The sequence below is a fragment of the Asparagus officinalis genome, chromosome 4, assembly GCF_001876935.1.
Source record: "Asparagus officinalis chromosome 4, Aspof.V1, whole genome shotgun sequence".
NCBI lineage: Eukaryota > Viridiplantae > Streptophyta > Magnoliopsida > Asparagales > Asparagaceae > Asparagus > Asparagus officinalis.
Genome location: NC_033797.1, coordinates 42,373,365 through 42,396,972, shown reverse-complemented (window position 1 = coordinate 42,396,972; position 23,608 = coordinate 42,373,365). Strand labels below are relative to the sequence as shown.

The window sequence follows — 23,608 nt, the reverse complement described above, 5'->3', positions numbered from 1 at the left end:
TGTTGAGGAGTATAAGCCGTACTGAATTGTCTTTTGATGCCTTCATGCTTGCAGAATGCTAGGAATTCACCGTCTGTGTATTCTCCTCCATTATCTGACCTCAAACACTTGATCTTCTTCTCAGATTCAAGCTCGACCCGCGCTTTGTAGGCTTTAAAGACTGAGAACACATCCGCCTTCTTCTTGATAGGATACACCCAACATCTCCTGGAGTAATCATCAATAAAGGACACAAAGTACTTTGCTCCTCCTAAGGATGTAACTGGTGCTTGCCATACATCAGAATAAACTAGTTGCAGAATAGCCTTGCTTCTATAACTCGATGTGTTGAACTTCAGTCGATGCTGCTTGCTTGTAACACAATGCTCGCAGAATGGAAGAGCTACCGAATTAAGTCCAGGAAGCAGTTTCTGATCGGAGAGAACCTTCAAGCCTCGTTCTGACATGTGGCCGAGCTTGCGATGCCACATCATGGTTTGTTCTTCTCCACAGCTGGTTGATGCCACACATGAATCAGCTTCTTGCAGAGTCTCTCCCTTGAGCATGTACAGATTTGCAGCTATCTTTTCTCCTTTTATCACCACAAGCGCCCCTCTAACAATCTTCATGACTCCATTTTCTATATGAGTCTTGCACCCGAGCTCATCTAATTGTCCCAAAGACAATAGATTCTTCTTCAAGCCCTTCACATGTCGCACATCTTGAATGGTGCGTATTATACCATCAAACATTTTGATTTTGATAGTACCAATACCACAAATCTCCAAGGCATGATCATTCCCCATGAATACAGATCCTCCTGAGATAGGTTCATATTTGTGAAACCAATCTCTCCGAGAGGTCATGTGCCAAGAGGCTGCTGAATCTAGAAGCCAGACATCAGCAAACTTCTTTCTGCCTTCATCAACAGTGGTTGCTCCACTGAATAGAATTTCACCATCCTCTGACGTGCTGACAACGCATCCTTGAGATGTTGATGGCTCTGAAGACTTTTTATCTCCACTCTTCTTGTTGTGCCAACACTCCGATTTGACGTGCCCTCTTTTGCCACAGTTGTAGCATTTGATATTCTTCTTACTTCGTGATTTCGATCTACCATGGGCATGCCTCCCACTGGAGCCACGTTCTGTTGATCTTCCTCTCGTCACCGACAAGGCCTCCGCTTGCTGCGAACTAGTCTGCCTGTCTTCCTTGTTCTTGCGCCGATTTTCTTCCTCCAGAACAGCGGCTGCAACATCGTCGAAGACTAGATTGTCCGTGAGGACGTTGTTCGTCAGGTTGATGATGAGTTGATCATACGAGTCAGGTAGACTCTGAAGTAGAAGTTCTGCACGTTCATTCGCACCAACTGTATATCCCAACGTTGTGAGTTGGGAGAACAGTGTGTTTAGGGTGTTGATGTGGTCGGTCATCGATGTAGATTCCGCCATCCTCAGAGTGTAAAGTCTCCTTTTTAAGAAGATTTTATTGTGCATGGATTTCGCCTCATATAGCTTTGTTAGAGTATCCCAGATCTCCTTTGCTGTCTTCTTCTCCTCTATGCTTGACAGCACCCCGTCTGCTAATGCCAGATGGAGATTTGCAATAGCATTTTCGTCCATCTCGTTCCACTTCTTATCATCTGTGATGTCGTCCGGCCTTGCACCGATGGCCGCTAGGCAATTATCTTTTCTCAAGATAGCCTTTATCTTCAACTTCCACAGTGAGAAATTACTCCCGTCGAATTTCTCGATCTTGAACTTCGCCGCCATTGCTTCTACCACGAACAGTAACTTCTTACTTATTTCACGTAAATAGTACTGTATTTATGAACAGTAACCGTATTCGTGAATAGTACCGTACTTATGAATAGTACCGTATTTGTGAACAGTACCGTACTCGTGAATAGTACCCGTCACCTCCAAAGGGTAAATGATAACCTAACTTATTTTCTGATGTGGAGGATCCACCTTTGGTGGCAGCCACAGAGCATACGATAAGTAGATATATACAAGTACCCTAAGTTGGCTCTGATACCACTTGTTGGGACAAACCCGGGGCTCAATAGAGCAGGGTCGCAGCAATAGTAGAACAAAAGTAGAGATAAAATGTTGGACACACAGATTTACGTGGTTCGGCACTTGATTGCCTACGTCCACGGGCAAGGATAAAAGAATTCACTATGAGGAGAAAACTCTGGAGTTACAATCTCTCTTTCTAAGGAGATACTCTCTCTATTTTTTCTCTCACACACTTCTATATAAGATTTTAGAAAAACACTATGCATAATAAAATATTAATATTTTACTGTAGCTGTGGGGTCCGCTCTTTTGTTTTCTTCTCAAATTTTCAACATATGTGGCTGTGCACTTTCGGTGGGTTTGGAATATTAGGCACCTGACATATACATCTAATGAACGGTCTGTAACAGTCTCAGATATTGATTATATTTTAATTGCTTTGATTATAAGATATAAAATTCTAAATCACATGATTTTTAATCCATTTACATTTGATGACATGTTTATGTGGATAACAATGGATGGCTTTGATTTACAATACAGATGGGCAAATGTGTATTTTGACAGGTATGTGTAACTAAGTTATATAGTTACACTTTATATATTGTTGCGCTACCCATATATTATATATTATATATTATATATTTTCTGGTTAATGGCTTTTTTGTTGTAAAATGGGACAATTAATGGAGCAATTAGAACATCAGTCAATTAAAGGAAAACCGAAATATAATGGCAGTAATTGTTGATTTTTTTTTCCTGTGCGCTCTTTTCGTGTCGCTTTTCTTCTCCATAAAGAGCATACGTCATTAAAAGAAGAAAGTGCATGTTACTTCTTTAATCTATGGTCTCATATCACTTGCATTTCACAAATATACACAAAACTGACTCTTCTCCACGCCGACAAAGATGACATAGGGATCTTTCATCAAGTCGCTAGGCTTTGTAACGTTCATATCCTTTAATCTTTTAACTTCCAAAATTGAAGCTGAGATTGTCGAGTAAATAGATAAAAAAGAAAAAAAATGAGGGAAAGTCATATTTGTACGTAGCTTATGGCTACTAACATCATCTCGTGCATTAATTGTGACATCAAATGATTATAGTACCTGCTTAACACAAGTATTGACATTTTAGGATATGTCAAATCTGTAATAGCAAGAACAACAGCAATGCCTTCATATACTTGATCCTAATTAGCGTTTGAGATATAGTCGATCCTAAGCGTTTGAGATAAAGTCTTCGTCGCTGTTGTTCGAAACCTCTCGTTCGCATTAAGTTTATGTTATTGAAATAAGCCCACTACATCTATCCATATATCTAATGGCTAGGCATTGACATAATCAGCTAACATAAATAGAAAAACATGTTAGCAACTATATATGACTAGATGAACTTGTATCATCACACATATAAGGCTAAGAAGCTAATTTTTCTTTTGTTATGGCGGCTTGAACAGCTCCCTTGTTCAATTCTTATATAAGATACATCTTACTCATTCATTACAATTACTAATCACTTAGCAGAATCAACTTAGTTATTTGAACAGCTTAATTTGGAGTAACCTGGCCAAATGATCAACACAATCAGTTATGCACCCGAAAATGAGTAACCTAGCTACTATATCCTCAGATTTATGTCTCTGAGTTAATCTAGTATCAAATAATACTTACAAGATAACCTGCCCTGGTTTTTCAAACAAACTAATAAATTTACTATTAGGATGTTGTCCATACAGCATCTCTTATTTGAGTAATAACAAACGTCTCATTTGAGTCTAGTATTTGAGATGATCTAGTACATGTGTATATGGGCTAAACAAGAATGAGGTGGTAAGTATTGAAAATCAGCTCAAAAGTTAATTTTAAGACACTAACCATCGACAGTGCAAGACTGACCATCAATGATCCCCTATGGACCATCGATGGTCATCTTGACCATCAATGATCCAAATGTCTAGAGACGTTTAGATCATCGATAGCAACATTAACACTAGATGGTCACTACTTAACCATCGATGGTCTATTGGCTGATTTTAATTTTCAGAATTCAATCACATCCATTTGTTGCAAATTAATGGTCAATCCTCTCCTACATTTTCAGGAATTTTCCCCTGACCTAAGGATCCCCCGAAGCCTCATCAATTGCTCACTTGCTCTGTTCATCTTCATTTGATCAATCAACATCAACGAGAAATGCCCTTGGATCTCAACTTCGTCATCATTCTTCCGAGTTTATACTTTAATTTTGGAGAATGATCTCAATATAAAAAAGTTGTTGATATCTTTCTATTATGCTTAATTGTTATTTGATTCTCCTTATGAAACTTTTTTTTATAGCATATTCAAGTCAGGGTGAATTGAGGGTTTACGGCGCACCCAAGTCGGAGTTAATTGAGGAATTGGTTACTATCTAGGGCTAAGGATACTCACATATGAAGAGTTTAAGTTAGATGACTAGTTAGGGAGAAACTAGGGTTTCAGTCTTATAAGTCTACTAAATCAAATTTGTGATTTAAGAGAACTTTCACATAGTGAGGAAAACCCTTCATGAGAAGGAAGAGTGAATATAAGATTGTTTTATCCAAACCACAAAAATACTTTTGTGTGTTTTGATAGTTATTTTCTGTGTTTTGCATTGTTTACTACTTTGCTTGTTATTATTTTTTATTCTGTTGCATATTCTGTGATATCTCAAAAAATAAGAGGTAATCCTATTCACCCTCCTCTAGGCTTATATTTCAGATCCAACAAGTAGTATCAGAGTCTGGTTAGTCATTTTTAGGCTTACAACCTAGAGAAGAGATGTCTGCTCTGACCGCCTCAACGGCTTTCTCTAGGGAACATGCAATTATCCGATCTCCATTCTTCAATGGGTCAAGTTATGCAAGCTCGTATGAGAGTATTTCTTTTGTCCACTGACTTTGAGATTTGGAACATGGTAGAATTCAGATAACATGAGCCTACTAAGAACATAGCTGAAACTACTATTGTCAAACGTAAGGATAAGCGAACTGCAACTAATAAGAAATTATACTCTCTTAATGCTAAACCTATGAATTCTTACTACTAAAAAATTTAATTGTGTGTCTACTTATTCTACTGTGTAGGAAATTTAGAATACTCTAGAGGTTACTCATGTATGGACGTCATAGGTAAAGGAAGCCAGAGTTGCTATGCTGTCTAGCAAGTATGAAAACCTTAAAATAAAGTCTGTAGCGAGTGTTCCAGACATGTTCACATGATTTACTAATATAGTGAATAAATTAGAGGCCTTAAACAAAGATTATAGGAATAAAGAGCTTGTGAGAAAAGTACTTCACTCATTTTTGTAAGATTTGAAACCAAAGCTAATGACCATTGAAGAATTATAAAGTTTTTTCTTAACTAACACCTTGTTAGAAATATTCACACATATGAAGGATGTTCGACAGTAATAGAAGATGATTTAGAAGATAACTACAAGAAAAAGCCATTACCTTTAAAAGTGAAAAGAGAAAAATCAAAGGATAAGGCAAACATGGGATTGAGCTCGAGTTCTGAGAGTGAGAAAGATAAAAAAGTACATCAAATTTTGAAAGGCTTCAAATTCTTTATCAAATCAAAAGATGGTTAGAAATTCTTGCAAGACAAACAGAGTCGCTACACAAACATGATAAATACATTTAGTTCTAGTGATTTCGATACTAAACTAACTTGTTATCGATGTGGAAAATCAGATCACTTAAGAAAGAATTACCCACTAAATAAAAAAGATTATAAATAGAAGGGAAAAAGCTTCAAGGTGATAACATGAGACATATCGAACAACAAAGAGAAGTTAGAAAATAGCTCAAGCAATGATGAGAAAAGGATGCACGTTTATGTTATGGGAAAAGATGGTAATTTGGATAATTCCGAACACAAGAGCTCCAACGATGAGGTATATGATGACTTATATAATAAGCATGGTGTAATGTTGGGTCAATTTGAGAACTTGCTAATAAATATAATACTTTACAAAATATGCATTCAAATCTAAAGAAGAATAATAAAAATTTATAAGGGAAGTTAGAAAAATCTACTTCAGAGTTGAATGCTCCTAGCAATGCAAGTTTGAACACCTCATCCTTTGACTACGTAGAGTATTACATATATAGAGATATGAACAATAATTAAATAAGAATTAAATATATTAAAATATGAAATGATGATTTACTTACTTGGTTAAATAATCTTTCATGTCAATTGTCCAATGAACAAAAGAAGTTCGAAACTTGTTGCATTACTATAACTTCAGAAAATGAATTGTTTAAATCCAAAACTTTTAATTTAGAAAGGACTGTGAAAAATTTCTCTTTGGGCTCTAAAGGGTTAAACATGTTGGAGCACGTGAATTGATTGATTGTGGGGGCCACTATGTGAATTGTGAACACATTGTGTTCTTTGCTTTAGTCCAGCGGAGAAAGGCCCATGTACCCGAAACTATGACCTATAAATACTCTTACTTGTAGGCCTAGGGTTTCGTGCAAGCAATTGAGGGGTGGCTGTGGCAGAGCAAAAGGGGTTTGTACAGGAGAATAAAAGTCGGTTGTTTTTCTCTGACAGCGGGTAAAAACAGAAGGGAAAAAACAGAGGCTTAAAGAAGGAGCTTTGTGCAAGGCAGAGGGTTCGCTGTGTTTGTTTTTCCTTCAACGGCTTTTATTAGGGTTTTGCATCCTTTTTGTGCAAGGCAGAGGGTTCGCTGTGTTTGTTTTTCCTTCAACGGCTTTTATTAGGGTTTTGCATCCTTCTGAGAGAGATATTTGTGTGTGAGAGAGAGATTGTTTGAGGGTTTAGATCGAGTGATTGTAAATCCTAGTTGTATTCTCTCCCTCTAATAGTAGATCTCCCCCCTCCTTGCCCCGTGGACGTAGGCAGTTTGCCGAACCACGTAAAATTGGTTGTTTGAGTTTGTGGCCATTGTAATAGTTTTTAGGATCCCTCGACGCGCAGTCCTAGAGCTGACGAGAGGAAGAGCAAATATCCCACTTTGATGGGATATTAGGCTTCAGATTCTTGTTCCCTTTGAGAAACACGAATTCTTATCGATCTTTCTTTCTTATTGTGCACCAGAAATTCTGTTAAAATTTCCGCTGTGCACAACAAGTGGTATCAGAGCCCAAATTCCAGATCTAGGGTTTGGTTGGAGGAGTAGATCAATTTGGAAGCTCGTTTAGGGCTTCGTTGGTGATAAAGGTGAGACCTTTTGGTAAAGTCTCTATCTTTTTAGTTTTGGATCTATTCTTCGTTCGTTGGTGCGTAAGATGTCGGGGAAAGAAGGTGCTTCGGGTGTCGAGGGTGGTGCTTCTGGAGTGAAGACTATTCAGAGTTTGAATATCCACTCTATGAAGATAGATGAGGAGAAATTTAATGGCACAAACAATTTTAGATTATGGAGATGCGAGGTTTTGGATGCGCTGAACGCGCAGAATTTGGAGGATACCTTAGAGTTAGATGGAAAGCCAAATGAGATTGAAGAGAAGGTTTGGAAGAAGATGAATCGAATGGCGTGTGGTGTGATTAGGTCTTGTTTGACTCAAGATCTAAAATATGATGTGATGAATGAGACTTCTGCGAAGAAGATTTGGGAGATTCTCGAAAGCAAGTATTTGACCAAGAGTGTGGAAAATCGCTTGCATTTGAAGAGGAGACTTTATCGTTTCCAGTTGAAGAAGGGAACCTCCATTAGAGATCACATGAACCACTACACAAAGCTTCTTGCGGATTTGGCGAATGTGGATGTCAAGATTGAAGATGAGGACAAGGCGTTGCTGTTGTTGAGTTCCTTGCCCGACGAGGAATATGAGACCTTCGTTCTTACTCTGATTAATGGGAAGGCATCACTTTCGTATAGTGAGGTCACTGCTGCATTGGTGAATTATCAGCTTCGGAAGAAGGATAAGGAGAATTCGACTGAGTCGGTAACAGAGGCGTTGGTCGTAAGAGGGAATAATCCAAACCGGAAGAATTGGAAGTCACAGTCTAGAGTAGGGCATCCTACAATTGGAAAAGATCAGTGTGCTTGGTGCAAGGAGACTGGTCATTGGAAGAAAGACTGCCCAAAGCTCGACGAATGGATGAAGAATAAGCAGAAGGGGAAAGGGAAGCAGCCATCATCAGAAGCAAATATCGTATCGGATGGTAATAATTCTGACTCTTCTATTTATTCGCTTTCTATCAGTCCTACAGATAGCTATTCGGAGGAATCTGAATGGATGTTGGATAGTGGTGCGACCTATCATGTGTGCCCTAGAAGGGAGTGGTTCTCCAGTTTTGAGAAGCTGGTGGATCGTGGTGTGGTGTACATGGCTGATAACCGTGCATGTCAGATCCTTGGGATAGGAAGAATTCACATAAAGATGTTTGACGGGACTGTTAGAGAGTTAAATGATGTAAGATATGTTCCTTCTTTGAGGAAGAACTTGATCTCGATTGGAGCTTTGGTTGGAGAGGGTCTGAAGGTTCGTGTTGAGGACATGGTTCTCGTGATTGCAAGAGACTCTCGTATTTTGATGAAGGGCGTCAAGAGGAATAACCTGTATTACTTGACTGGAGGTATAGTGACATGTGGAGAACTGGCGACTTCTATTGATTCGTCTAGACTGCGGCATTTGAGGCTTGGCCATTCCAGTATTGATTCCTCGCATAGATTGAAAGAGGGTGTAAAGACCTGCAATTTAAAGTCCAGTGAACATGTTGATGTGAGTAAGAAGACCAAGGTGAAGTTTGGTACCTCTATTCACCGTGCTAAGGGTTGTTCTAGAGGAGTTCACGTGGATGTTTGGGGGCCTTCCAAGGGGGTATCATTGGGAGGTAATAGGCGTTTGGTTTCCTTTGTTGGTGACTGTTCTAGGCGTGTTTGGGTTGCAACCAAATCCCCATTGGAGAAAGTCCTAGTAGTCTCTAACAGTTTGAAGAAGTGTAAGATGGACAGAAAGGTGAAGGTACTCCATTCTGGTAGGAGGTACAAGATGGACCTATTTCTGTATTGGAGCCGAGCTCACGGCATTTTGAGACACTTCGTTAGAAAGGAAATCTTAGGGCAACTAGATAGGGTGGCAAATTCGGAGAACCATGCTTTGCTGGAGGAGGATCGGTGTTTGTTGTCAAGCAATGGTCTGCAGAAGAGTTTCTGGACAGAGGCTTCGACTTATTTTGGTCATCCTATTAAAGAGTTGTCAACTGCTGTGATTAGAGGTAAAACTCTATTGGAATATAGGTCTGGTAGTGTCACTTTGGTTGAAGCTTCGATGAGGGAGCTAATTGACTCTCAGTAGGTGGAGAGTTTTGGACAGACCTTAGAGGTATCGCAGCGGGTGGAGATGGATGCTACTCCACATCGGGTGAAGATTACTCCAGATCATTCTGCATTGGTTGGGATTCCAGCTGAGGTGACACAGCGTGAAAGTCATGTGGATTCGGATGCAGATGATGAGTTGGGTTTTGATTCGAGTGTAGCTGGTAGACGTAGTTTGGATATGGTCATTGGTTCACCTCAGGTGAAGGTGTTTGGAGCCATTGGAGGTGCTATCAGCCGCAAACTTGATCGTGATATTGGAGATGGGTTGCATACTCTTCTATTGGATTGAGGTCATTAGCGGCCATTTGGGTGAACTACGTTCGGCTTGATTCCTTAGGCAAGAGGATACGTAGGCAGTCTTTACGATGCAGCCGGTTTGGATTTTGATGGGGGTGAGACCGATTTGGTGAGTTGATACCGACATTTGGAGAGTGTTTGCATTCTCATTTGTGCTCTCGACTTGTTATGGATTGAGTCCGTTGTCGTGAATTGTTTCACTTCGTAGTGGACACAACAAGTGAGGCATTTGGTTTGGTTGGTGTCGGCTCAGTTTTGGGAAAAACTTCACCGAGGTGGAGAATTGTTGGAGCACGTGAATTGATTGATTGTGGGGGCCATTATGTGAATTGTGAACACATTGTGTTCTTTGCTTTAGTCCAGCGGAGAAAGGCCCATGTACCCGAAACTATGGCCTATAAATACTCTTACTTGTAGGCCTAGGGTTTCGTGCAAGCAATTGAGGGGTGGCTGCGACAGAGCAAAAGGGGTTTGTACAGGAGAATAAAAGTCGGCTGTTTTTCTCTGACAGCGGGTAAAAACAGAAGGGAAAAAACAGAGGCTTAAAGAAGGAGCTTTGTGCAAGGCAGAGGGTTCGCTGTGTTTGTTTTTCCTTCAACGGCTTTTATTAGGGTTTTGCATCCTTTTGAGAGAGATATTTGTGTGAGAGAGAGATTGTTTGAGGGTTTAGATCGAGTGATTGTAAATCCTAGTTGTATTCTCTCCCTCTAATAGTAGATCTCCCCTCTCCTTGCCCCGTGGACGTAGGCAGTTTGTCGAACCACGTAAAATTGGTTGTTTGAGTTTGTGGCCATTGTAATAGTTTTTAGGATCCCTCGACGCGTAGTCCTAGAGCTGACGAGAGGAAGAGAAAATATCACACTTTGATGGGATATTAGGCTTCAGATTCTTGTTCCCTTTGAGAAACAAGAATTCTTATCAATCTTTCTCTCTTATTGTGCACCAGAAATTCTGCCGAAATTTCCGCCGCGCACAACAAAACATGGTCCTTTCTAATCAATGATTTGCTAAAGAAAAAAAAATTGATTAGGCTATTCATATTCTAGGAAGAAGAAGTGTTTCAAACCCTCTTTTGTGAAAGAGAATGATTTATCTATTTATGCTTTTATCTCTAATGCATCATCCATCACTTGCACTTTATGTGGTAGAATGGAGCATCTCTAAATATTATGTCGTGTAAAGAAATTTAGATTTATCTATTCATACATAAATTGATTAGGCTATTTAGATTTATCTATTCATACATAAATTGTAAAGAAGATTTGGGTGCCAAAAGGAGACCATTTCTAATCAGATTGGATACGTGAATACCTAGGTCACACATATTTTCTTTATTGTAGGTGCGCAGGCAAGCTAAGGAGCAAGACAACACCTTGATTGGTTGCTCAAAGCATGGGATTGTAAACATAAATATGTTCCTTAGCTTGATCAAGAGGAAATTAGTATGTGATTTTTTAGATCAACAAATAAGGTAAACTGTTAAAGTTGGTGAGAAAGGTAATACTTCTTTTAAACTCCTTATTTTTTGAGCTTTAATAATAATCTCATTTCCATTGGTGGAGTATGTAATAAAGGTATTGTAGGCGTCAAAAAATGCTGAGAGATATCCAAACACAGCTCAAAAGGAAGTCATCCAAAATATCAAAAAGAACACAAGTATAGACTGTCTCGCACGCGAGACAGTCTTTACTGTCTCGCACGCGAGACAGACTTGACGATCTCCCATCGTAGCTTGTTCTGTGTTCCTTTGCTCCCTTATAGACCTTCTTATGTTTGCAAGGGTCACCGATAGTTCAGGATTGTTTTCGTCGTTTACTTCTGTTTGATTCCCTTGCATAAAAGAAAGTGAGAAGCAAAGAGAAATATAAAAAAAATCTAGTCTAGCTTAATAACGTAAGCACTCAATATTAACACCGTAGTCCCCGGCAACGGCGCCAAAAACTTGATAGGCAAAATCTGCAAGCGCACAGACTCGTTGTAGCTATCAAGGTCGATCCCACAGGGACTAGGGTTAATTACCAAATTTCACGTTATTAGACTAGCTAAACTAATGAGTAAATTAGAAGAGATTTAATAAAAGAAATAAAATAAACAACTAATCGGATGGAATTCAATATAATGAAGGACTAGGATTGGGTTATCACCACAACTTAGGTGTTCAATGATGAATTATTTCAATTCTTGGTGTTGGTTTAATCTAAAAAGGGTGAATTAGCCTAAATTAATCTAAAACCTCTTTCAAGGTCTAAAGATCGTGCTTAATCAATCTCAATTAACCTACTTTCGTGGAATCAAGATTAAATTAAACCCATTAAGCTTTATGCTAATCCAAATCAAATCCCCAAGGAATCTAGCCTACTTTCGTGGTTAGAGCTCCCTGCTTAATTTCTAGAGATCCGGTATTAATCTTTACCTTTCAGTCCTTCAATTAATTACCTATGATTGCTAATACGGTGATCAAGCGAATCAACAAGATTAAAACACAAGAAATTAAGTTTAAAGATCTAAACTTTCACCAAGAACATATATTAATTCATCATCAATCACCAAAAAGTTGGGTTCTTTCCCAACCCTAGACAAGAAATCTACTCACACATGATTGGAATAAGAGAAGACATCAAATAATTATGCAAATCAATCATAAGAAGAAATAAATCAAAGAGAGGAAAGAATTAACCCGTCTTTCAATTGAAATCTTCAAAATAAGAACTTGCAATCCAATCTTCTACAAGAGATTAATGTCTTCCTTCAATACTTGAACCCTAGAATAGTTGCTAGTTGATGGCTAAAAGAACATAACAAAAGATATCCAAAACCCTAAGTCAAAACATCTATTTATATGTCCCCAAAAATCTAGAAAATAACTAATTCCCGCGCCACCGGTGTGGTCTGCACCACACCAGGGTGTGGTAGGGGCTGTTTTGCTGATTTTGTGCTTGTTTCTTCAGTTTTCGGTATTTTAGCTATAACTTTTGCATCCTACCTCGGAATGAGGTAATTCAAGTTGCATTGGAATCCTGTTGAAGATATCTACAACTTTCATCTTTTGAGTTTTTCTTGATTCAAACTGCATCATGGTCGAAATTCCAGTTCTTCATACTCGTGCATCCATTTTCTTCACGAACCATGCCTTCAAAATCTTGTTATTGCTTCAAACTCTTGTATAACTTCCAACGATCATTAAATCTTTCAATATTGAGCCAATACCTACATATAAGAACACAAACAACAGCAGCATCCTCGATCTAAACACGAAATATGCATTAAACACTCGTAAATTATGTTTGAAACACACTAAGATAATGCATATTTTACGTGTTTATCAACTCCCCCAAGCTTAGACTTTTGCTTGTCCTCAAGCAAATAGACAATAAAAATTAGGAGGAGTGAAAGCCAAATAGAGTAGGGATCACCCCCTCATCAATCCTTTAACCAATATCAAACATATCACAAAACAAATACTTTTCATCGGGACTTAACAAATTAATTTCCAAAACTCTCAACAAAATCACATTTCAAAATTTATTTACGATCACAAGCGTCACAAGTCAAGGATAGCCATCCTATCCAATTCTCAAGTCAAAGTAGGAAAAAGAAATTCATGTAACTAGCTTCAATCCCAAAGAACTAAAATTGAGGCCTTCAGGTAGCTAAATTGGTAGACCTCACTTTAGGATAAGTGGACTCTCAATCTCTCATGTGTTTAAAGATAGGATTGTATCGCTCAAAATTCTTCCAAATGGATATATTCAATCCATAAGCTTGCATTTCATCTCAATTCTCCACCACTTCGAAAACTAAGGTATGCAACAAAATCATGAGGTCTTTTATTTGGTTGTAATGGGGCTAGGGTAAAAAGGTAGGATAGATATTTGGATTGTAGTTGAAAGCCTATCACTAGTGGAGCAATACTTGAAAAATATTTGATCTTAAAGTAAGATCAATGACATCCACACAAACTCCATCATATATCAAAGAACTTCTTCCAACTACTCCTTTTAGTATGCCATAATAAATTCTTTTGACACCCGCAATTACATACACCATAAAGATGATAACTTTATTCATCTTTTTTTTCTGCAGTTTTTTTTCTTTTTTTTCGAAAGAATTATGAAAAGGGAAGCAAACGCCTGCTTTCACACCCCCAAGCTTACACCACATTACTCACATAACCCATTGTATCATAAAATGTGCTCCACTAGCTTAGGCAATGGGTAAGGAATAAAATCAGATTTTGAAGGTTACATATGTGGGTTTAATCAACAAAAATTAGGCTCATAGGCTCAAGGGGGCTAATCAAGGGAACAATAGTGCATGGTAGGCTATTTGGCAAATGTGGACTATAAAAAAATGTGCCTCAATCACCTTTTATGCATACAAAAGTTATATGTGGCCTTGAAGAGATTCAATGCAAGTTCTAGTATCCTACACCATTGGAGAATATCACACAAGCAAAGAAAATAATGATTGGATATGCAATGCATCCAATTTTCAGGCTCAAAATCTCACGGGTTTTATTTGTCTACCAAATTTAATTCCCCTCTTGTCTCAATAGAGTAATGGTTATGACGCTAGCCACATAAATGCTAAAACCTATAAGAAAAGAGAACATTCAAGTCTGGTTCTCCCATATTGTTAACTTGTAATCAAAAGCCGTTGAGAATCAGTTGAAAGATGGTTTAAGAAGTTGTTAAGTCCCAATTAAAGAGCATCTATCTAGTTCAATGATCGATAAAGGTTAAGCATTCATGTCATCATCAGGAGATCATTTCCCTAATTGTTTTTGTTTTCGTTTTTTTTGAATTAAGAAACAAAGCAAAAGAAAAACTAAAATAAAAGAAAAAAATAAGCAATTATAGGCAGGCAATCAATGCATGAACAACCCACACCCCCAAGCTTAAGATCGACATTGTCCTCAATGTAATAAGATAGAAATTAGTGCAAGGGTGTAGAGGACATACCAACTCACTGGTCAGAAGGAGGCGGCGCAGAGGCATCTTGTCGGAGCTGCCGCTCGTGAAAAGACATCCCCCAAGCAAGAATCCACTTGTTTGGGTGTTTTCCTCAATTGACTTTTCCGAAGAAGCCAACCCATCTCATTCAAAAAGTACAAAGCCTGAGATCTGGAATTTGACGGATTCTTTTGGTCCTGAAATTCATCTTCATCTGCGGCCACATTTATCACATTCTCTAGTCCTCAGATTTCAGAACATACATCATCTTCTGCAACTATGAAGGGAAAGAAGTAGCTGCTAAGGCCATCGTCTTCCAGCTCAATAAATCCTCGTTCTACAGCATTGGGAAGGGAACATGAGAAGCTCAGGCACTCAGAATCTTCGTGCTCCCCGCTTCTGCTGATTATTGCTTGTGTCGTTTCTTGGACCAAATACCTTCCTTCAAATGCACAAAGTAATCTTCCGTTTGAATGAGCATTATAAATAAAGTCTATGTGGTTTTGCACCATAGCAAATATCCATCCAGTCCTCCAGAACTTATCAGCAGAACTGTACAAAAGCCTGTTCAGGTTGGAGCTTAAATCTCTGCAGAGCTCATCTCATCCTGACTTGGCTTGGTGAAGATAAATTGTTAGAATGACACAACCAGGCCTGATGTAGCTCTCGAGATCTTTTGGTCTGAGATGGGGCAATTTGATCGCCGCTGTGGTGTTGAGGACGAAGGACGACGGTGCTCCGGTGGCGGAGGTCGTTGGATCGGAGTTGGGTCTTGGTTGCTGGAACGGTGAGGCGCTGGTGATGGGAGAAGAGGTGGTGGTTGGAGGGAGATCGAAGGGGGCGGCTGCTTGCCGTTGATCTGAGGTCGGAGATGATGGTCGGAGGTGATTGCTGAGGGTGGGTCGCTGATCGAAGAGGGGAAAGCAGAGGAGATGTGGCGGCTGATCTGGTCGGAGGTCGACGAGGTGAGGGAGACGGTTGTGAAGATGGTGGCGGTGGTCTGGAGTCGGGGAGATGAAAGGGGAGGCTGCTCCGATCGTGAAGATGGTCGGAGAAGAGAAGAAAGGCGATGGGGGTGAAGAGCATTGATTTGGGTTAGGGCAAAAACTTGATAGGGCAAAGAAGAGGAAAGAGGGGTGTGGTTGCTGGGTTGAAGAGGGGTTTTATTTTCGGTTTTTTTTTAACCAGCGACCCACGGGTGTGGGAGATGGGTGTGGTAGAGTCTGTATTTTTTTTCATGTGGACCGTGGGTGTGGTGTACACCACCCCTGGGTGTGGTAGGCTCTGCCACTCCATTTTTAACTCCTTTTTCTGCAGTTTTTTTTCCTAAATGTCTTCATTTCTTCACAACTGCATGATCAAAAATATTATAAGTTAAATTTGTGCTGATCCAATTGCCTAAAAAATAAAAAAAATTGTTAACAAAATAAAATGCTAAAATAAAAGAACTAGAATGTGTGAAAACTTGGGTTGCCTCCCAAGAAGCGCTCGTTTATGGTCATGAGCTCGACCCCCTTTTGCGCTCAATTTTCCGACGAAGGGGGATCGGAAAGGGTATACGTGACCCCTTTCTCGTTTTGTTCCCCAACAATGTAGTGCTTCAATCGTTGTCCATTCAAATAGGATAGATTACCCCAGAATCTAGTAGCTTAAGCACTTCCTTTTTAACCACTTCTTTCATGTTAGGATTTAATCTACGTTGGTGTTCTATAGAGGGTTTATGATCATCTTCCAAGAGAATTCTATGCATGCAAATTGATGGATTAATTCCCTTAATGTCGTTCATGGTGTATCCTATGACCTTGCGATGCATCCTAAGTGTTCTAAGCAACTTATCAGTTTCATTTTCATTCAGACATGCATTCACAATCACAGGATAAGTAAAATCAGGGCCAAGAAATTCATACCTTAAAGAGGAAGGGAGGGGTTTTAATTCTACCTTTGGTGCATTATCCTCTTCACAAATAGAACCTTTTGGCTCTAGCATCAATCTTTCAAGCTTTGCATTTCGAAGTGGAGCAGTTGATGTTGATTCTAAAGATTGAGCATACGCGGCTACCTCGGGGTCTTCATCATTTATTGAACCATCACTTACCAAACATTTCTCAAGTGGATCAGCTGAGTTATTGTTTGCAATTTGCTCATGTGTACACTTGTCAATGACGTCAACCCTGTAACAAATTTTATTAGTTAGAGGGAATTTCATAGTATTGCTTAAATCAAATTCCACCGTCTCCCCTCCAATATTTAGAGAGAGCCTTCCATTTTTAACATCGATTATAGCACCTGCAGTAGCAAGGAAGGGTCTTCCTAAAATAATTGGAATGTTAGAATCTTCTTCTATTTCCAAGATAACGAAATCGACCGGGATAAAGAACTTACCGACCTGGATAGGTACATCTTCAAGTATACCTACCGGATATTTTACCGATCGATCCGCCAGTTGGAGTGATATCGTGGTTGGCTTCAAATCTCCTATGCCAAGCTTCTTATAGATGGACATTGGCATCAAACTTACGCTTGCACCTAAATCACACAAAGCACGGTTAATAGAGACATTACCAATAACACAAGGAATAGAAAATGAACCTGGATCCTTAAGCTTAGGAGGCAGCTTATTCTGGATGATAGCACTACACTCCTCAGTAAGGGCCACAGTCTCGTATTCTTCCAACTTCCTTTTATTGGATAGGATCTCTTTCAAGAACTTAGCATATGAAGGCATTTGAGAGATAGCTTCAGTGAACGGGATATTGATGTGCAACTTTTTCAAAATCTCCAAAAATTTTCCGAACTGCTTTTCTAACTTAGCCTTAGCTAACCTTTGGGGAAATGGTAGAGGAGGCTTGTAAGGAGCGGGGGCCACATATTTTTCAACTTTTTCTTCTTCTTGCGTTTGGGTCTCATTATCCACATCTATCACATTTTCATTTTTTTCTTCATGATGACCATCCACCCCATCATTTTCCTTCATCTTGGGTCCCTCATATTGTTTTCCACTTCTAAGAGTTATAGCATTCACATGACTCCTGGGATTTGTCTCGGGTTGTCCAGGTAGCATGCCTGAAGGCCTAGAGGAAGAGCTAACATTTTGTGCCAATTGGGTGATTTGTGTCTCTAACATCTTGTTATGCGTAGCTAGGGAATCCATCTTAGAGGCCAATTGTTTCACCACCTCATTCGTGGTTTGTTGTTGCTGCTTAAACTCTTCATTCAATTTTGATTGATTCGTCACAAACTTCTCCATCATATTTTCCAAATTTGACTTTTGAGAAGGGAAATTGGATTGAGGAGCACGAAAACCAGGTGGACCAAAATTAGATGCAGGCATGGGATTTCCAGGTGGGTTTCTATAAGAAAAATTAGGATGATTCCTCCACCCCGGATTATAAGTATTGGAGAATGGGTCTCCCTTCTGATTAAAGTTATTAACATAGTTAACTTGCTCATTACCAGAAGTATCAATGGATGGGGGGTTTCCTAATTGACATTGAAGTGCAGAATGACCCACATAGCCACATATCTCACATGAAATTGAAGTAGACGCCACAGAATTAATACTCAAACCTTCAACTTTCTTAAATAAAGCATCAACTTTAGAGGATATATGGTCTAAAGCATCTATTTCATACTTGCCTCCTTTTGATGTCTGAGGAGCACGCTCGTTCGCCCATTGATAGTGATTCTGAGCCATGTCTTCAATGAGAGTGTATGCCTCGTCTATTGTTTTGTTCATCAAAGCTCCTCCTGCAGCAGCATCAACAGTCATCCGAGTGTTGTAAGTGAGCCCGTTGTAGAAGGTGTGAACAATTAACCACTTCTCCAGTCCATGGTGAGGGCACATCCTCAATAATTCCTTGTAGCGTTCCCAAGCTTCATAGAGTGACTCTCCTTCCTTCTGTACAAAGCTTGTGATCTGGTTCCTCATCTGTGCTGTTTTACTTGGAGGAAAATACTTTGCAAGAAACGCTCTGGACAATTGATCCCAAGTGGTGATGGACCCAGCTGGCAATGAGTGCAACCAAGCCCTAGCCTTGTCCCTTAGAGAGAACGGAAATAATCTGAGTCGAATAGCACCTAGCCTTGTCCCTTAAAGAGAACGGAAATAATCTGAGTCGAATAGCATCATTGGTCACTCCATTAAGTTTCAAAGTGTCGCAATACTCCAAGAAAATTGATAGGTGGAGGTTCGGGTCTTCAGTAGCACCTCCTCCAAACTGATTCTGCTGAAAGTGATGGTTTCAGCTCAAAGTTATTAGCTTCAACATTGGGCCTTGTAATGCTTGACTGTGTGCCTTGAGAATTTGGGGCTGCGAAATCCTTAAGAAGCTGATTTTGATCTCCCATCGTAGCTTGTTCTGTGTTCCTTTGCTCCCTTATAGACCTTCTTATGTTTGCAAGAGTCACTGATAGTTCAGGATTGTTTTCGTCGTTTACTTCTGTTTGATTCCCTTGCATAAAAGAAAGTGAGAAGCAAAGAGAAATAAAAAAAATCTAGTCTAGCTTAATAACGTAAGCACTCAATATTAACACCGTAGTCCCCGGCAACGGCGCCAAAAACTTGATAGGCAAAATCCGCAAGCGCACGGATTCGTTGTAGCTATCAAGGTCGATCCCACAAGGACTAGGGTTAATTACCAAATCTCACGTTATTCGACTAGCTAAATCAATGAGTAAATTAGAAGAGATTTAATAAAAGAAATAAAATAAACAACTAATCGGATGGAATTCAATATAATGAAGGACTAGGATTGGGTTATCACCACAACTTAGGTGTTCAATGATGAATTATTTCAATTCTTGGTGTTGGTTTAATCTAAAAATGGTGAATTAGCCTAAATTAATCTAAAGCCTCTTTCAAGGTCTAAAGATCGTGCTTAATCAATCTCAATTAACCTACTTTCATGGAATCAAGATTAAATTAAACTCATTAAGCTTTATGCTAATCCAAATCAAATCCCCAAGGAATCTAGCCTACTTTCGTGGTTCGAGCTCCCTGCTTAATTTCTAGAGATCCGGTATTAATCTTCACCTTTCAGTCCTTCAATTAATTACCTATGATTGCTAATACGGTGATCAAGCGAATCAACAAAATTAAAACACTAGAAATCAAGTTCAAAGATTTAAACTTTCACCAAGAACCTATATCAATTCATCATCAATCACCAAAAAGTTGGGTTCTTTCCCAATCCTAGACAAGAAATCTACTCACACATGATTGGAATAAGAGAAGACATCAAATAATTATGCAAATCAATCATAAGAAGAAATAAATCAAAGAGAGGAAAGAATTAACCCGTCTTTCAATTGAAATCTTCAAAATAAGAACTTGCAATCCAATCTTCTACAAGAGATTAATGTCTTCCTTCAATACTTGAACCCTAGAATAGTTGCTAGTTGATGGCTAAAAGAACATAACAAAAGATATCCAAAACCCTAAGTCAAAACATCTATTTATATGTCCCAAAAAATCTGGAAAATAACTAATTCCCGCGCCACCGGTGTGGTCTGCACCACACCAGGGTGTGGTAGGGGATGTTTTGCTGATTTTGTGCTTGTTTCTTCAGTTTTTGGCATTTTGGCTATAACTTTTGCGTCCGACCTCAGAATGAGGTGATTCAAGTTGCATTGGAATCCTGTTGAAGATATCTACAACTTTTATATTTTGAGTTTTTCTTGATTCAAACTGAATCATAGTCGAAATTCCAGTTCTTCATACTCGTGCATCCATTTTCTTCACGAACCATGCCTTCAAAATCTTGTTATTGCTTCAAACTCTTGTATAACATCCAACGATCATCAAATCTTTCAATCTTGAGCCAATACCTACATATAAGAACACAAACAACAGCAGTATCCTCGATCTAAACACGAAATATGCATTAAACACTCGTAAATTATGCTTGAAACACACTAAGATAATGCATATTTTACGTGTTTATCAACTGTCTCGCGAGCCTGTTTTCTGCCAGCTGTTCATAGGGGGTATAAATACCCCCCCGAAGGCCATTTTTGAAGGGGGCTGATCAGAGAGCATCCACAGGCTGATTTCAGAGCAGAGAGGGCAGAGTATTCGAGCTTCTGTAACTCATTGATATTCAGGCTTTGACTTGATTTCAAGAAGAACGACTATCTTACTTTGATAAGATATCGTTTTAAGTTCTCACTTCGATAAACAAAGTCAGAATCATAAACCCCTCACGATTCGATTAGAATCTGTGATTTGGTGGTCCACGGGCTAACGCACCCCCGGCACAGGCAAAGATCCCACGCAAGCAGTGATCCAAACAACAATCCTGCGTTTGTTTCCCAAGAGTAGTAATTTTTATTTTGTTGTGTAAAAGAAGTCTTATAAAAAGGCTATATCTTTTTAAATTTATTGTAATCGACTGAAGATATAATGAATTCCATGACAAAACCAACTTTTGACGCAAACAAGCTGGCGACCACAGTGGGAGACAACGGTCTCGCTGCCGAGACCGTCGTGTCGCAACCAATCATTAAGATCCCAGTTGAATCAACGGTCGAGTACGAATTCGACCAAGCAAAGTTTGAGGAGTATTTGTCATCCTCATCCTCAAAGTCTTCCTCGCCTCACAAATGCAGGAAGATTTTATCTTCTAAGAAGGTTTGCAAGTTTTCGACTCCGTCGAACGCTACAGATGAAGACTATCGCTTGATTGTTGTTGAGGATTCCACTCGCAACCTCTCTGCTCATAGTGACTATTCTTCAATTAAGGAGTCATTAAATCAAAGCCCGCCGGCACTGACGAAAAGAACTCGTCAGAGACGACGCCAACGTCGCGCTCGTCAATTGGCTAAGGCATTGGAACAAACCGACGGGGTTCGTTATCATGCGGACTTAGAGTCGAGGAGACATCGAGTGGTTCAGTTGTCTCAACAACCAATCACTCATATCTCTGCCAAACTCACGACGGAGGAATGGACTATTGTCAAAAGGACTCATTCGACCCTCAAAGAACGCATACAAAAACATCGTGCAAACACTGCTCTTGCCCGTGCTCTCTCACAACAAAGACGAGAAAGGGAGAAGGAAACGGTGACCAAAGAACCACCGAAATTCTGCCAAGTTTGGATTCCAAAAACTGGAGTTGTGCAAAATCAGCATTCAGAGCCCGTTAAGACTCCATACCCACAAGGGGGTGGTTCTAAACGTGCGACTCCCGACATAACCTTGGATTATTCAAAGGCAACAATAAATTATCCTGAGAATGCCAACAAGGTTTTACACCCTCAGAAGAAGACACATTCACCAAAAGACATCGTCATACCTGGGAGGTCATGCCAACAAACGATACGATTTTTTGGCAATCATACCGAGGAATCGTATTATCAAATTGAGGGTGTGAATAAATTTCGAAAAAGAATTATTCGCTCTCATTGTTCCTGTGCACGACTGTAGGGTGAATATTTGATTTCCCGAAAAAGGGAGTTTCGTTTGTATTTATAAGAAAGCTTATTACAAACTAATGATCAAATAGTTACAACAGAAGCAGAGGGAAGGCCCTCTTTGTTTTGTGTGGGGACTTTTAGGTGGCTACAGGATGCTTCGCTCGATGCTCGTGTCGAGTCTGCTTCCCTTGGACCGTTCGAATGAGGTTGCTGGAGAGCTTCAGTTCGCAGTAGAAGCTCAACTTGAGAGAGTTCGGGTCTGTTTAGTTCGCCGGCGATCGGAGCTCGGAACTAAGCAGTGGTGCTGCAATGCAAAAAGGTTATGCAGAGAGCTTGGTCTCAACTCTTTTCTCTAAGTTTTGCGACCTCTCCTCCAGTGTGCCGGAAGGGGCTTTTAAATGGGAGAAGGACAACTTAACTCCTCCTTGAATTGTGGGATGTGACCACATCTTCTTCAGAGACGTCTAGCTGTTCCTCGAAACCATGAACGGTCATTCCAGGGATTGTGCTTTATGTCCTGTCACCTACGATGGGAAGGCCCATTCTTGTATGTGAGGCAACAAACGACTGCTATCCGAGTGGATTTGACCAGCATTAATGAACCGCATTTATGAGTCCGCAGATCGATGAGGCGTCTGTCCGATCACCAGTACTGTGCGTGACCGCCCGGCGTGCTTTGAGCACGACGCTTTCTCCTTTCCGGTCAGGAGAGGCGGTGAAGTAGGTGTACAGTACTCGAGTGAGTCTAGCCAGCTTGCCGAGTGCCGGCGGACCCAGCTCCAGACTCAGACAGCCGAGGTGAGTCGCATTTATGAATGCTCAGGTTGACTCGACACCTGTCCAGCTCCTTCGCGCTGTGCGCACTGTGGGCGGCCGTTTCGACGGTCCTGGGGTACTGTGCTCTCTCTCCCTTTGGGTCGAGAGAGGTGGGAAGGCCCACCTCAGCACGTGGGGTAGTGGATACCCAGCTGTACTGACGGTTTTGGGGCTTGCTGGCGGATTCGACTCCGAACTCGGGCAGGCGAGTTGAGCGAAGAGCAAATTTCCGCCATCCTGATCGCTCCTGACTCATGCTGGCGAGTCGACCGTTAGGCGAACCTGGATTTGAGCACAGTCGACGTCTACGCGGTTTAGGTCCGTGTCAGAGAACTGGGCGTGCGAACTCTTCTCGTAGACAAATTCCCTGTAGACCCATAGAGGTATTTTTTACCGTCTACAAGACCCCCTTCAAAGTTTTCGGACCTAAACTGGCTTGCGTGTGGTCTGGAACACTTTGAATGAAGAAACTGTTGGCGAAGCAAGTGCCTTCGATTTCTCTTAGGATTTTTAGCAAACCCTCAGCTATCAACGGGTTTGATGTGCCTTTACCGATTACCGTTTGAATCGGGCTAGCCATACTATTCTCCTCAGTATGATGAGTTGTCGAACAGTTTCTCTTAGGCTTAATGCTAAGATTTCTGCTCTAACCCTTAGCCATCTGGGGCGTGGGTTTCAACCGTTTAAGCAAGGTCATTCTTTTGGCTTTGTTCGTAATTTTACCTTTGAGGGCGAATGCATCGTCAAGGCGAAATTAATTTTTGAGAGCCAATTCTCGCGCGACTCGTGGGGTTATGCCCAGTATTTGCA

General features: G+C 40.2%; 1 protein-coding gene and 1 pseudogene across 1 annotated transcript; both read right to left on the bottom strand.

The window, feature by feature from the left end:
- Positions 14,590-15,865, bottom strand: LOC109838578 (annotated as a pseudogene).
- LOC109838576 lies at positions 16,185-18,497 on the bottom strand. The gene has a single exon (XM_020407013.1). It carries the CDS (start codon positions 18,495-18,497, stop codon positions 16,185-16,187), a length of 2,313 nt encoding a protein of 770 aa, XP_020262602.1.